General features: G+C 38.8%; 2 protein-coding genes across 2 annotated transcripts; both read left to right on the top strand.

The window, feature by feature from the left end:
* Positions 1 to 3,083: 3,083 nt before the first annotated feature.
* LOC141592103 (uncharacterized) lies at positions 3,084 to 6,777 on the top strand. The gene is made up of 2 exons (XM_074412691.1): positions 3,084 to 3,328; positions 4,852 to 6,777. Exon 2 carries the CDS (start codon positions 4,862 to 4,864, stop codon positions 6,482 to 6,484), a length of 1,623 nt encoding a protein of 540 aa, XP_074268792.1. The 5' UTR covers positions 3,084 to 3,328; positions 4,852 to 4,861; the 3' UTR covers positions 6,485 to 6,777.
* Positions 6,778 to 10,269: 3,492 nt separating this feature from the next.
* LOC141592104 (uncharacterized) lies at positions 10,270 to 14,122 on the top strand. The gene is made up of 7 exons (XM_074412692.1): positions 10,270 to 10,563; positions 11,213 to 11,570; positions 11,976 to 12,165; positions 12,464 to 12,625; positions 12,731 to 12,778; positions 12,864 to 12,926; positions 13,375 to 14,122. Exons 1-7 carry the CDS (start codon positions 10,416 to 10,418, stop codon positions 13,930 to 13,932), a joined length of 1,527 nt encoding a protein of 508 aa, XP_074268793.1. The 5' UTR covers positions 10,270 to 10,415; the 3' UTR covers positions 13,933 to 14,122.
* The last annotated feature ends 380 nt before the right edge of the window (positions 14,123 to 14,502 follow it).

Consider the following 14,502-nt stretch of genomic DNA (forward strand, 5'->3'; position numbering starts at 1 on the left):
AGACCAAGCGCGACTCCTTAGGTAATATTGAACGACATAAAGCCGATCGGTAGCTAAAGGCTTTAATCGAAAGAAGGCATTGATTATAATGAAACCTTCTCTCCGTTTCTAAGAAGGATTCTTTACGGATCATTTTAGCTTTAGTAGCTCATTTTGACTTAGAGCTACATCAAATGGATGTGAAAACGGCATTCTTGAATGGGAGTTTGGAAGAAGAAGTCTATATGGGTCAGCCTGAAGGCTTCATTATTGATGACAAAGAGGACAAAGTCTGTATATTAAAGAAGTCCATTTATGGGCTTAAGCAAGCTTCTCGGCAATGGTATATTAAGTTCCATAATACCATCACCTCCTTTGGGTTTCAAGAAAACACTGTTGATCAGTGTATATACCTGAAGATCAGTGGGAGTAAGTTTGCATTTTTGGTCTTATATGTCGATGATATACTCATCGCAAACAGTGATTTGGGACTATTACATCAAACTAAAGATTTCCTATCAAGCAACTTTGAGATGAAAGATATGGGAGAGGCGTCCTATGTGATCGGGGTGGAAATATCTCGAGACAGATCACAAAGGACATTAGGGTTGTCTCGGAAAGCCTATATCATGAAGGTCTTAGAAAGATTTAACATGGTAAAATGTAATCCCAATGATGTTCCTATTCAGAAAGGGGATAAGTTCAGCTTAAGTATGTGTCCTAAGACTGAACTAGAACGAAATGCCATAAAAAACTTTCCTTATGCATCTCTAGTTGGAAGCTTAATGTATGCGCATGTCCGTACAAGACCCGACATAAGTTTTGCAAGTGGGTATGTTGGGTCGATATCAGTCCAACTCGGAATGGGTCATTGGAGTGCGGCTAAGAAAGTTTTAAGGTACTTAAAGGGAACAAGGGACAAAATGCTCACTTATAGACATACCGATCACTTGAGGTTATTGGATATCCGACTCGATTTTGGAGGATGTGTGGACTCAAGGAAAAGCACCTTTGGTTATGTGTTTGCTTTAGCTGGGGGCAATCTCCTGGAAGAGTGCTAAACAGACAATTATTGCCTCATCCACTATGGAAGCTGAATTTGTAGCGTGCTTTGAGGCTACTATTCAAGCTTTATGGTTGCGGAACTTTCTTTCAGGGATTAGCATTATGAATTCTGTTGCAAGGCCGCTGAAAATTTCATCGTGATAATGCCGCATTGTCTTCTTTTCGAAGAATGATAGGTATTCTAAAGGTATAAAACACATGGAAATGAAATACCTATCAGTTAAAGAGGAAGTTCGGAAAAACACTGTGTCAATTGAGCACATCACGACTAGTGCCAATATAGCAGATCCTTTAACTAAGGGGTTACCTCCAAAGACATTTTTAAAGCATGCTACCGATATGGGTCCTGGAGGATAATCATTAAGGCTTTTCGTTTGTGTTTGGATCATGCTAGTGTTTTGTAATGATGACACTTATGTTTTGATTAATCAACTTATGTTTTCTTATGATGATGGTTTCCGAACGATTTTCTGTATCGTATTATTGTTATTGTATACATTATTATTATTGCACGATTAACGTAATCGGTCCTTTTCCTCAAGGACATTATCGGGATTATGTTTGCTCCTTGTGCAGATCGATTATTCTAAATGATTGGTCCGTAGTACATGAAAGGACCACTTCTCTTGTATAGTAGTGTTTCCGCCATGACTCAACCAGGTTGTTCGAATGATCGTGGTAATTAAGATAAACCCATTATGTATTCATTTAGTTTTTTGCGCGACTTATGACTCGTTTTGCACGTGACATTATGTTTAGGTCGAATATGGTCCAAGTGGGAGAATGTAAGAATTATCATATTAATTCTCTATTATGTGGACCTAATTACTGACGTCAGTCACTCTAATAGATAATAGCTAAATATGATGTTTCGGGTTTTTAGTCGGATAATAGACTAAGTGGATTACGGTTAATGTTTACAGGCCATTAACATATTATGCCCACTTATCTAATTATGCCCCTCCTGCCACCTATATAATAAAAGCTACGCCTGTTTGTGGTTTTAACCTAATTCATATTCATTAAGAGAAACACACAAGAAGAGAATTAGAGAATAAGGAAGGCAGGAGAAGGCAAGAGATTGGAGTTTATCTTCTTGTTGATTTCAAGGAATCTCCTTATCAGATCTAATGACTACTCCACGTAAGTACTCATCTGTAATTATCACTGCAATCAAGATCCTCTAAATTTAGTTTACAAGATAGTGCCCCTCTCACAATATGCAAGTGGCACTATCCACGGGATGCTCCATTTCCCCCACTTGCCCTCCCACTTACCTTATTGTGAGAGGGACACTATCCGTCTTCAGCTTGTGACGGATAGTGTTCGTCACAAGCAAGCCGCTTTGTTCTTTTATTGTGTTTATTCAACTACACTCTTATTAATTGATACTTTGATGGTAATACTAAGACGGACTTTACTTTTCTGGCTGCTGAAATAGTTCATTCATGAACAATTACACTTGATTTTGTCGTTTTTATTCACTGTTAAAATAGTTCATTCAAATTGTATAGACATGATTCACATGAACAATAGTATACTTCCACTCTTTTTGTTTCTAATTGATCAGTGAGTATGACTTATGAGTACCTTTTAATTTGAAAGAGAAAAAACAACTATTTGCAGCTACAACAATTCTAGTCCTAACCGGGGAATTTTATAGATTCGGCCCCGTTCTTGAATTTCTGAACCGGTACACACAAAATCTCTAGTTTACAAGAAATTTATTTTTCTTTGGCTTCTAATAGATTCGTTTTCGATTATAATTATTCTTTGTAAGTGCCATATGACATTCCATTAATGAAATTATTCTTCTATTTAAAAAAAAAAAAAAAAAAAAAAAACTATTTGCAGCTACAACAATTATAGTCTTAACAGCGGAATTTTATAGATTGGGTCCCGTTTTTGAATTTTTGAACCGGTACACACAAAATCTCTATTCCGATTCTAGTCCGATCCGATATTGGACCGATGCACAGCCTACCAGATTTTGATTGAAATGTAGAAGCTAAAGAGGGCATGAGGCCCATGTAAACTTTGAATACACATTTGTAAGTTGGTAACATGAAATGGGCGCCATGATTTGAGTCACTAGTCACACAAATTTCAATTCAAGTTTTTTCAAAAGTAAGAGAGAGAAATACAACTCCCCCTCTCACTTTTCCCCTATCCCTTTAATACTATCTCAAAAATCCCCAATTTTTTCAATCCCTCTAAACCCTAACTCTTCCGCCACACACTTTATTCATCTTCCAATCTCCATTCCTCCATTTTTCAATCCAAGGTACTTCCGTTTTTCTCTATCTACTTCCTTTTTATCTATTACACCATTTTAATTTTATTTTTCCCCCTCTTTTTTCTGGTATTTTTAGGGTTTTTCGGTTTGTGGACTTTTCGTTTCTTTGATTGAAGCGATTTTTTGCTGCTGATCTGCTGCTTTAGTGTGTTAGTTGCGTGGGTTTATTTAATTGCTTTTTTTTCATGATGAAAGTTGGCTGCTTTGTAAATGTTAAAAGTCATAAGACTTTGATTATGTTGTCATTGATTAATGGATTTGCTTATTTTACAAGTCGCTTTTCAATTAAGTGAAGAATGATTACGCCGAAGCGGTTATTTTTACAAAAGCCTTGTTTTCGTGTTGGTTTTAGAACTCAAAAGGGTAGATGGTGAGTTATTCATCATATTTGAGGCGTGGTTTGATAATGTTGTTAGTCTCACTTGACTAAGTTGTGCACTTTGTATGCCATGAAACGGATTCAAATTATCTCATTTACGTGTATGAAATCATTTAATTATTCGAGGCAGAATCTGAAGTGAAACATATACAACTCTGAATGATAATTTCTATTTAGTACTGCACTGCTATAGTACAATTAAATGGAACAGGCAATTTGCTCACTCATCGCCAACACGGTTCCGGTGCTTTATGCTATTGGTTTTTTACTATGTCATCCGTATTTGAACAAGACCGTTGTACGGCATATAACTATCCTAAACTATTATACGAGTTTTCACTTTTTGACATATAACTATCCTAAACTAATGCTTATGGTCTGTAGCATATACTCTTAAAACATATAATGAGTGGTCTACACCTATGTACGGCTGCAAGTGTCGGACAAGACACGGTGACAGAGTGTCGAATATTTTTCGCAAAGGTTTTTATTTTGTGGTCTAAAATGAAGTGTCGAATAGGCTTGTTATGTCGTGCCGGACACTCGACCAAATTGTAGGGTCGGAGTAACATAGGTCTACACTTAACAGCTGTCAAAAGTTAAAACATGGAGCTTAATACTCTACAAGGCGCAAGGTGCGCGGTGAATGTGCATGCCTCATGGGCCTAGTTTAAATAGCCACAAGGCGCAAGGTGCGCGGTGAATGTGCATGCCTCATGTGTATGAGCCCCTCCTGTTGGTCTTGTGCATGGAGTCACTTTAAGCAACAGGGTTACTAACAGTTTCTGTGTATTTTTACATTTTTTTTTCGTTAGAGTGCTTTGTCCTTGGACTGGCCTTTTCAATTAATATGAAAGGGTACTGAGTGTTTGTCTTTCCTTAAGAGTGCTCTACTAGTCACAGCCTTGACAGAGCTTTCAGCCGAGGGAAGTATTTGTCTTTTTCTCTGCCGCTGTAGACGTAGGATTCAAAATGAAAAACTATTCATACTTGGAGAAAAAGAGAGAAAGAAATCATGATAGCACGCATAATTCACATCTTAAATGTTATTGCTTCCATTTCCTATTAAAACACGATTCATTCTATTTTTGTGGTGATCGTGCTGGTAACAGAAAGTGTCCTGTTTTGACAGGTATATTGAAATGGATGCTATGACGACTAGACCTGAACGTCGCCAGTTCTCAATTAAGCTGTGGCCTCCAAGCCAGAACACAAGGGTCATGCTTGTGAATCGTATGACCACCAATCTCTCTACACCGACCATATTTACCCAGAAATATGGAAGTTTGACTAAAGAAGAGGCCGAAGACAATGCCAAACAAATTGAAGAGGAAGCATTTAAGGTTGCCAATCAACACTATGAAAAGGAGCCAGATGGTGATGGTGGTTCTGCCGTCCAGCTTTATGCTAAGGAATGCAGTAAGCTCATTCTTGAGGCCCTCAAACGAGGTCCAACAAGTAAAGCTATTAAAGATGTGTTGACTACCGATGTTGTCCAGGAAAGTGTTTTTGATATTTCTAAAGGCCCACGCGCCTTTATCGAAGCTGAAGAGGCTGAGGAGCTTTTGAAGCCGCTTAAGGATCCTTCAAACAGTTACACTAAAATATGCTTCAGTAACAGAAGCTTTGGCCTAGGTGCTGCCCGTGTGGCGGAGCCCATTCTGGTGTCTATTAAGGATAACTTGAAGGAAGTAGATCTGTCTGATTTCATTGCTGGCAGACCAGAAGCGGAAGCTCTTGAAGTCATGAATATGTTCTCATCAGCCCTTGAAGGGTCTGTTTTAAAGTCTTTAGATCTGTCAGATAATGCCTTGGGCGAGAAGGGCGTCCGTGCATTTGAAGCGCTCTTGAAATCACAAAGTTGCTTAGAAGAGCTTTATTTGATGAATGATGGTATCTCTGAGGATGCCGCTCGTGCTGTTTCAGAGTTGGTACCTTCCACTCAAAAGCTCAAGGTTCTTCAGTTCCATAATAACATGACGGGGGATGAAGGTGCTCTTGCTATTTCTGAGGTTGTGAAGCGGGCCCCCTTGCTTGAGGACTTCAGATGCTCCTCGACTAGGGTTGGCTCAGAAGGAGGTGTGGCCTTGTCTGAAGCTCTTGAGGGATGTACTCATCTGAAGAAGCTCGACTTGCGAGATAACATGTTTGGGGTTGAAGCTGGAGTTGCTTTGGGTAAAGCTCTTTCCAAACATGCAAATCTTACTGAAGTATATTTGAGTTACTTGAATTTGGAATATGAGGGTACCATTGCAATCGCAAATGCTCTCAAGGACTCGGCTCCTTTACTTGAAGTGCTCGAGTTGGCAGGAAATGACATCACACCTGCTGCCGCACCTGTCCTGGCTGCATGTTTAGCAGAGAAGCAGCACCTCTCTAAGTTGAACTTGTCTGAAAATGAGCTCAAAGATGATGGAACCATAATAATCGGTAAGTGCCTCGAAGGTCATGCCCATTTAACAGAACTCGACATGAACACTAACGGGTTAAGAAGAGCTGGAGCGAGACTATTGGCTCAGGTTGTAGTCGGTAAGCCCGGTTTCAAATTACTGAACCTCAATGGAAATTACATTTCTGAAGATGGTATTGATGACATCAATGATATATTCAAGAAGTCTCCTGAGATGTTAGGGCCATTGGACGAGAATGACCCCGAAGGTGAAGATGAAGATGAAAATGGGTCTGATGAAGATGACGATGAGGATGGAGATGGAGATGACGAACTAGAATCAAAAATGAAGAAACTTGGTGTCGATGAGGACTAGTTATGTCTTGTTTGGTTGGTCGAGTTAAGTAGAACAAATAGCTCAGTTTTTAGAGTCTGCATCCATGTCTGTCCTCTTTTATCGCGGACATCATTTTGGGTCAACCTGCTTCTTTCATTACTTCAGCGACAATGGCGCTCATTGAACTATTTAGTATCTCTAGATTTGGTAGGTGTCTTCTTCTACCTGTAGAAGACGAAAGAACCTTTTGCTTTCACTCTGTTGTGTACCCAGTATGAAACACTATTTCTTTGCAAGCTGTTTGTCTAGTATTGTGATTGTGTCATTGTGAATTTGTGATTCTCATTTCTTTCTCCTACCCTTTGGAGGTGATACCTTTGCTTGTGATGATTTGGAGAACGAGGTAGAATTCAATTAATGCTTTGTGAAAGTTTATTAGGTACAATACAACTGTTGTACGATGACGTGTTATACCCTAAACAATTAAAACCCTCTTTATCATATGTTTTGGGTATGCCTTTAACGTCAATAACATTACTGATTTGCAAGTGATATTTTTGGTAGTCTTTTTAAAGCCTAAGGAACTCGACGGTACATCTATGTTTATGTTTTTTGTTTACTTGATGTCGAATCTTTGTCTGCTGGGATTGCTCTAGTTATAGGAAATCACAGTTTTGATGGGGTGATAAGGTATAAATCGGCAAATTATTGATGGGATTTGGAATTTTGATAGCACTAAATACTGTACATGATTTCTCTTTAACGTCAATTGAACATTACCACCCCATATCTTTTTTTGGCTCTAATGCTTCGCTGCAGGTTATTGCAAGAGCGGGGCATATGAACTTAGGTTATTGTTAAGTTATAGTAGCTTTCATAATATTACTCTACTGCAACGGCTGATGTGGTTGAAAGATTGAGTATGATATATATGTTTAGCATTTGATTCCACGCTAATCAGAAGTTGTACTTTTGGGAAAGAAGGAAATATAGGTCGTCGGCAATATCAGGTCCTGCAGGCTGCAAAAAGTCCAAGTACAAGTAACAGGTTTCCGGCTTGTGTTCTACATTACCAAGTGCTGTATAACATTCTAACTTTATGCTTGGGAAGTTATATTTTTCAAATGTATGTCATCTTACCCATGCCTCTACTCGTGCCTAAACTTGCAGATTAAGATTTCGTCATTCCCCAGATTTTCGTGGCACGTACGTCAACTAATCTTCCCCAAACTCAGGTACCTTTTTTGGTTTCGCTTTGCTATTTCTCTCCCTAAACAAGTTCTCCATTCACAAATCTCCACATGCTCTTCACCACCATAAACTCCGCCAAATATGTCTAATGTTTGATTTTTAAATGTACTATTGATTATGCTAGCCTATTTTGAAGTTAAAATTAGTAACAGTGCGTAATACCTTCGTCGACTTATAGAGAGGTTGCCGTCTTGCCGATTAATTTTGCGGTGTCAGGATCTTGAATCTTGATTTGACTATGGTGTTTCGGTTTGCTTCACTTATGTTTATGACTTACATAGAGTTACATTAGTAGTGTATGTTTTTGCTGTAAAATGTGTTTACTGTATGTACTATTGGTCATGTACGGTTTATGTATTATGGTTGGTGTATATCATTCAGAAATATAGTCATCTATGTAGACATCGGACCTCTTATATTTAGGCATATATGAGAGATATCAACATTCACACGTATAAAATTGTCTCATAATAAATATGTTTGCGCGCCTTCTACGATCTAATACGCAAGCTGTGCTCTTTCGACGAATTGTTCACTTCGCCAAACAAGGCTGCAGTAAGACCAAGTCCAGGTCATAACACTTGTATACAAGAGTTGTGAACTTCACCTGTTGGCATTGTCATATTTAAGTCGAGCAATCTTCCTACAAGCCTCCTTATATTGCTTTGGTTCTTGTATTGACAGTAATTATTGTCATAACTCATACGGAGTAACCCATAACTCAATAGCGAGTATTTGGTAAATATTTAATTTGACATTCAAGTAGAGTAGATTGGATGATGTAGATAGGTTCCAGCCTAAACCAAATATGTCTAATGTTTGGACCGTTGTCACTTCTCAAGCTAAAATTATAAATAGCGGTAGTACAGCTGCAGTAGGTAATGGCCGCACGACGTTATTTTGGGGTGCCTTTCAGATAGAGACATTGAGCCTATTCGTGACTCAATTATAGGAGCCACAGTGAGTGGTGGACATGGGACGCGTTCTCCAATTACTTAGCTCGGGTTAATTTATTGAAAATAGCAGCTAACTCCCTCTCTTCAAAACCGATTATGGAAGACTCTTTGTACTGAAATGCGTCTTCCACTGGCAAATTTTCGATCAAATCTGCATTAGCTCTTATTAAAACTACTGATGCACCGCCTGAAACGAATCCAGTACAATGGCATGTCATATGGAAGCTCCCAGTTCAACAAAGGGTCCGAATGTTTATTTGACTTGCGGCCCATGGTTGTCTCATGACTAATTATAATTAGGTTAGACAAGGTATGCACAACGACCCTATTTGTCCTAGATGTAACGAGGAAGACGAAACCATCGATCATCTTCTGCGCTTTTGCCCTTTCTCGACAGAATTATGGGACCTCCTTGGCGAATGCGCCGTATTGATTCTTTTTATACTTTGTCGTTTAATAGCTGGGTGCTCAGAATACGTCTAACGGTCTTCCTCTCGCTTCTAATAATTCGTCAATGAAATTTATTATAACATGTTGGTGGATATGGCGTTGGCGAAATAACATTGCTTTTGGAAGGTCAGACGATAACCCGATTGATCCAATTCGGTTTCTGAGGATTCAATTCGAGACTACAAAGTCATCTTTCGACCCTTTTTCTATTTTTATCCCTATTCTAGGAACGGTACATGAAGAATGTTTTATACGGTGGAATGCTCCTATTCACGGCTGGATTCTACTTAATACAGACGGTGCGTCTAAAGGGAATCCATGTCCGGCGTGTTGTGGTGGAATTTTCAGGGTTGAGACGGGGAATTTCGTAAGTGCTTATATGTTCTCTTGTGGTATATGCTCTTCGATGAGAGCAGAAATGCGGGCTTTGGTCGTCGGTATGGACTTTATTCATTGTCAACAATTGCTAAGTAATAGCCTCCGTCCATTTCTACAACGTTGTCTCGAGCTTATAAACTTGGAGAGCTGGACGGTTAAAGTAGAACATGTTTGTCGAGAAGCGGTTAATCGAGCAGTGGATTGGATAGCTAATGCAGTTACGCAGGGATTACTTCTGAATCGACCACAACTTTCTTTGACACTCCTCCAGATGACATTCGTACGATTCTTCGTGTTCTTCGTGAAGATGTACTTGGGTCGCTATTCCCCGTTTAATTGCTATTTAGCTTCCGTAATGTAATGGGGCTTTGCCCCTCTTTAGCACCCAAAAAAAATCTAGTAAATTGGAAAATATTTAAATTGACATTTTTATCCTTAAAAACATATCTTTTCAATAATATTTTATGTCATATTAGTTATTTTACCAAAAAAAATAGACAATCTGCTGGTGTGAAACCATTGATTACCAAACACGGCCATAATCTTTTCATAAATAATTATTTAGCCTTAACATAAACAAGGAAACCTTAACATAAACAAGGAAATTATCTTTAAAAAAAAAGGTAGTAAGCTAACATAAGGAAATTATCATAATATCATCTCATATATTAATAATATCTTTAGAATATAAACCAACGAGTTCCGTCATTAATCAACAAAATATACAGTATATATACTCCGTGTTTTTTCCCCCTAATAAAAGCCTATATATACCCTTCCTTGCATCCCGCGCAAACCCTCTTCCCTTGCGATAGAAAATCAATTAATCATGGAGGGTTTATGTAAAAACCCTAATCTTATTAATTAGGGTTCCATAAAAATTCCATCAAATCACTCTTAATTTTTCTTGGTTTAATTAGTAGCGTTTGTCATCAATGGCGTCTACGTATATGAATTCGTTTTATTTGCTTGGAGACGACGAAAGCGTCGACGTCTCGGAATTGTACGCTTCCATGAAGAAGAAGGCTGTTCTTGAAGTGCCCTCTTCTCCTCCAAAGTCCAGAAAAGAATACACTGTTTTCGGTAGTTTTCTTTCTTTCTTTCGTTTCCTTTTAATTTTTGTTTTAGTCGTAGGGTTTTTACTTTTAAATTTAGTGGCGAAGTTAAGATTTGAATTGACGGTTTTAATCATAGATCCATAATTCTAGTGCTTGATACGAGTATTAATTAATGTAGTTGTGCGTGTAACCGGGAATAATTATTGAAATTTTTTTATTAAACGAATTCAATTTCTTTGCTGTTAGGGACGTGACCGTGACCGCCCATACTAACCCCCTCGCTTTACCACAATTTAATCTGATGTATTTATTTTAATTTACAAATTCACTAATCTTTGTTGATGATGATTATGTTACATGTATGAATAATTTCATTAATTGGTGAAATCTAATTAAAATTGTGTATGCATTTGTAATGGTTTTATTAATCTTATTTATGACGTCGTAAAGCGATAATCTTGATTAGATATTACAAGAAAAGCACTTTAATTTGTTATTTTGCAAATTTTCCAATTTTAGATGTAGTTGTTTCATTATTATTCTTAATCGTTTAATTTTAGGGGAAAAAACGAACAAGAATTTTCTTTCCGTATGTCTAAAGAGTTTCATTGTGTAGTTGTGGTGTTTGCTGAATTTTGATTTCTTATGTATGCCTTATGTGGGAACAACTGCAGGTGAAGAACCCGAGAGGTTAGTATATGATGATGAGCCTAATTGCGAACCAAGTGGTTCTAATGGAAAAGGGAATTTAGCGAAAAATGGCACAACTAAGAAAACATATGTCCAACAAGGCCAGAGCTATGGTGGTGGGAGAAGAGGCCGGGGAAATTATCATAGAGTTCAACATTCCAATGGAGGAGTAAATGGAGACAGCAAATTTGGAGATGGCGAGAGGCCGAGAAGAAACGGGAATTGGAATGATGGTGGCAATAGGAGGGGAAGGGGTAATGGTGGCTATCGTGGACAAGGAAGGGGTGGCATTGAGTACCGAAGGATTGATAATGGCGGTCATTCTAATGCCAATTCTGAAGGGTAAGGTTTTCTTAATACTGTTGCTGAATCTTGTGTTAGTCAGTCTGTGAGGGTATTTTTGCTTTGAAGATGTCTCCCCGCACTTCCGTACCCATGTCAGACACTCGTACCCAAGTCGTAGTAGCATAGCTTTGCTATTACAGTTAGAATGTTCTTCCATAGCTGTCTTATAGTTTATTGCTCTGTCACAATCTAATACATTTAGACGCTTTGATATGACAATAGAGTTCTAGTACAATATGAGAATATATGCTGTTCTTATAATTCAGACTTGTTCTCTGGTTCTTAAATTTCTTAATTGTTGAAATCTAGTCGTGTGGCTGTGTTAAGGTATCGGTTTTTTATTTGGCATAGTCCTCATTAAAGAGCTTTGATATATGGTTTAATCATAATTCATATATACAGTGATTCTAGAGCCAGACTTGAATCCTCAAATGGCAAAGAAGCTGGCATAAAGGAAACAGTTGAGGAAGTCAATGGCGATGTTCCAGAACCAGAGGAAACACCAGAACAGCAAAAAGAGAGAGAGATTGCTGAGCTAAAAAAGAAAGAGTGGGAAGAAAAGCGAAGAAAGTGGGAACAGGAGGAAGCTGAGGTATATTTTTATTAACATTGCGAGGATGAAACTACAATTTATCTTTCGTTTGTTATGAAATATTGATTAGAGTTTAGAGGCAATGAAATGGGGCCTTTGACTATATAATGGCCAGCCCTAACATGGATTTTGTCGCCCAAGGACAAGCGGGCTAGCGTATTTAGTACTGTTAAGTTGTTGGCTTGTGTATTTTTTTGGATATTGCATTGTCCTCACCCCGCTTTGTAGGTCTGGTGGATTGATGTCCAGTGAGCCATTTACTGGTCAAACAGTTCTAACATTAATTTATGTATTTTAGGAAGCTAAAAAGATGACTCTAGATCAATATGAGAAACTCGTCTTGGAGAAGAAGCAGAAATTGAACCTCCAAAAGGAAGAAGCAAGGAGAGTTGTGGCCGCTGACAAGGATCTAGAGAACATGAAACTTGTTGGAAAAAAGCAAGATATTGGTGACATACTGGTGAGTATGCACTCAGACGTTTCTCCATCTATTATGTCTTGTTTACATGTTGGTAGACTTATTTAATCAATTCAGTATAATCGAACTTTGTATACGTCATTGCAGATAGTTGGGAAAGCGAAGCCAAAGGCGAAAGCTGTTGTTGACAAGCCAGTAAGCATCACTTTCAGGTTTACTTTTACATTTATAAGATTTTGAGGATGTCTAATGTTAGCTCTCATATGTGCTCTTAATCCAGAAAAAAATAGAGGAGAAGCTGAAGAAGAGTGATAGCTTGGATAAGCAGGGCCATAAGCCAGTGGTATGTCAACTTGTTTCCATGTCGTGACACTGGTTTCCGTTGCTAAGAACCTGTATTGATTTATTCACCCTTGCATACCCTTAATGCTTCGATTTATCGGTGTTGGGAAGAAATTGGCTGATTCTCATAATGCAACTCACAACGTAGTTTTGCATTATGAGAACACCACCCCTTTTTGTTTCACACAGGGGAAACTTGAGGGCATACAGATTCCTTACTTTGCCATAGGCCGGAGACTCGGAGTTTTTAGGCGGGGTTAATATGTTACTGTTGGGGTTCTGTTGTAGAAGAGGTGGAATGTTTGGTTGACCTTACAGATTTCCAAGCTGAAAATCCACCTCAAACACATGAGACTTTCACCGCATCTTTCACTATAAGACTGCCTTGCCAAATCTTGTGCAAAACGAAGTGTGTTAAAGCTATTGTTGTATCATTAAACTCTTTGCAGGCTGTGAGCGTGGCTAAACTATTCGAACGAGCTTCCTTTGGTGGGTCGCACAGAGATGGAAGAGGACAAGGTGGTGGCAACCAGAGTGGGTTTGGCCGCAGGTTCCCTTACAGGGGTGGTTCGGTGGGCAATAATGGCACCGGTAAATTCCCAACAGAACAAGACGTTAAATTCCCAACAGAACAAGACTTTCCTGTTCTTAGTTCAGTTGCACATAAGCTAGAAACAGTTCCCTCTGCAGCACTGGGTAACGCACCCGCACCATCTGGAACTAACAGCTCTACCTCTGAGTCTATTGACCGGTCTGCAGCTTCAAGCAGCCGATCTGGATCAGTTGCACAAAAGCCAGAAACAGTGCCCTCTGCACCACTGGCTAACAAACCCACACCATCTGGATCTAACCTCTCTGCCTCTGGGTCTACTGACAAGTCTGCAGCGTCTAGCAGCCGGTCTGGCTCACGTGCTAATCATGCTAGGACAGGCCACCGTGCTCCAACTCGTGGTGCTACCACTCGATCTGCGTCTGCGCGTAGTGATACTGTAAAGGCAGAACATTAATGTTGCCAATTATAGATAGGGATTTAAGCTTTGATCTTGTAGGTTTCTATCTAGGCTTCTGATTAAAGCTTTAATACTTTTTGAGAACTAAGTGCTGCATTCTGTTTTGTGTTATTCTTTGATGGTATGAACCATCCTAGTATCTCATAATCACATTTGATTCTAATAATGGCAAGATTAAAGTTCCTAATTTTAGTAGCAATTTATTCATCGTCTTCAAAGAAGAACACTCCTTAGAAACTGTCCTGCTGCTTTTGATCTCTGGAGCTTTGCAAACCAGAGCAATCTCCACAGACAGAATCTTTTTTATTTTGACAACTGTGATTAAAAGATAGCGTCTTACAATAGAAAGACGACGCATTAAAGTTGATAGGTTTCCCACAAAACTAATAATAAGAGAGTGATGATGATCAAACTCTTGTACCAAATACGTAATCCAGTCGACAATTCATGATGAATTTTATGTTGTAATTAAAACCACAAAGGGCTCTAACTCCGAGCCTACTGCCAAACCACACTCTTCTAGCAAAGCTTAGCTAGGGCAGGACGTAGGCTACCATGATTATTTTG

The sequence above is a fragment of the Silene latifolia genome, chromosome 7, assembly GCF_048544455.1.
Source record: "Silene latifolia isolate original U9 population chromosome 7, ASM4854445v1, whole genome shotgun sequence".
Classification (NCBI taxonomy): Eukaryota; Viridiplantae; Streptophyta; class Magnoliopsida; order Caryophyllales; family Caryophyllaceae; genus Silene; species Silene latifolia.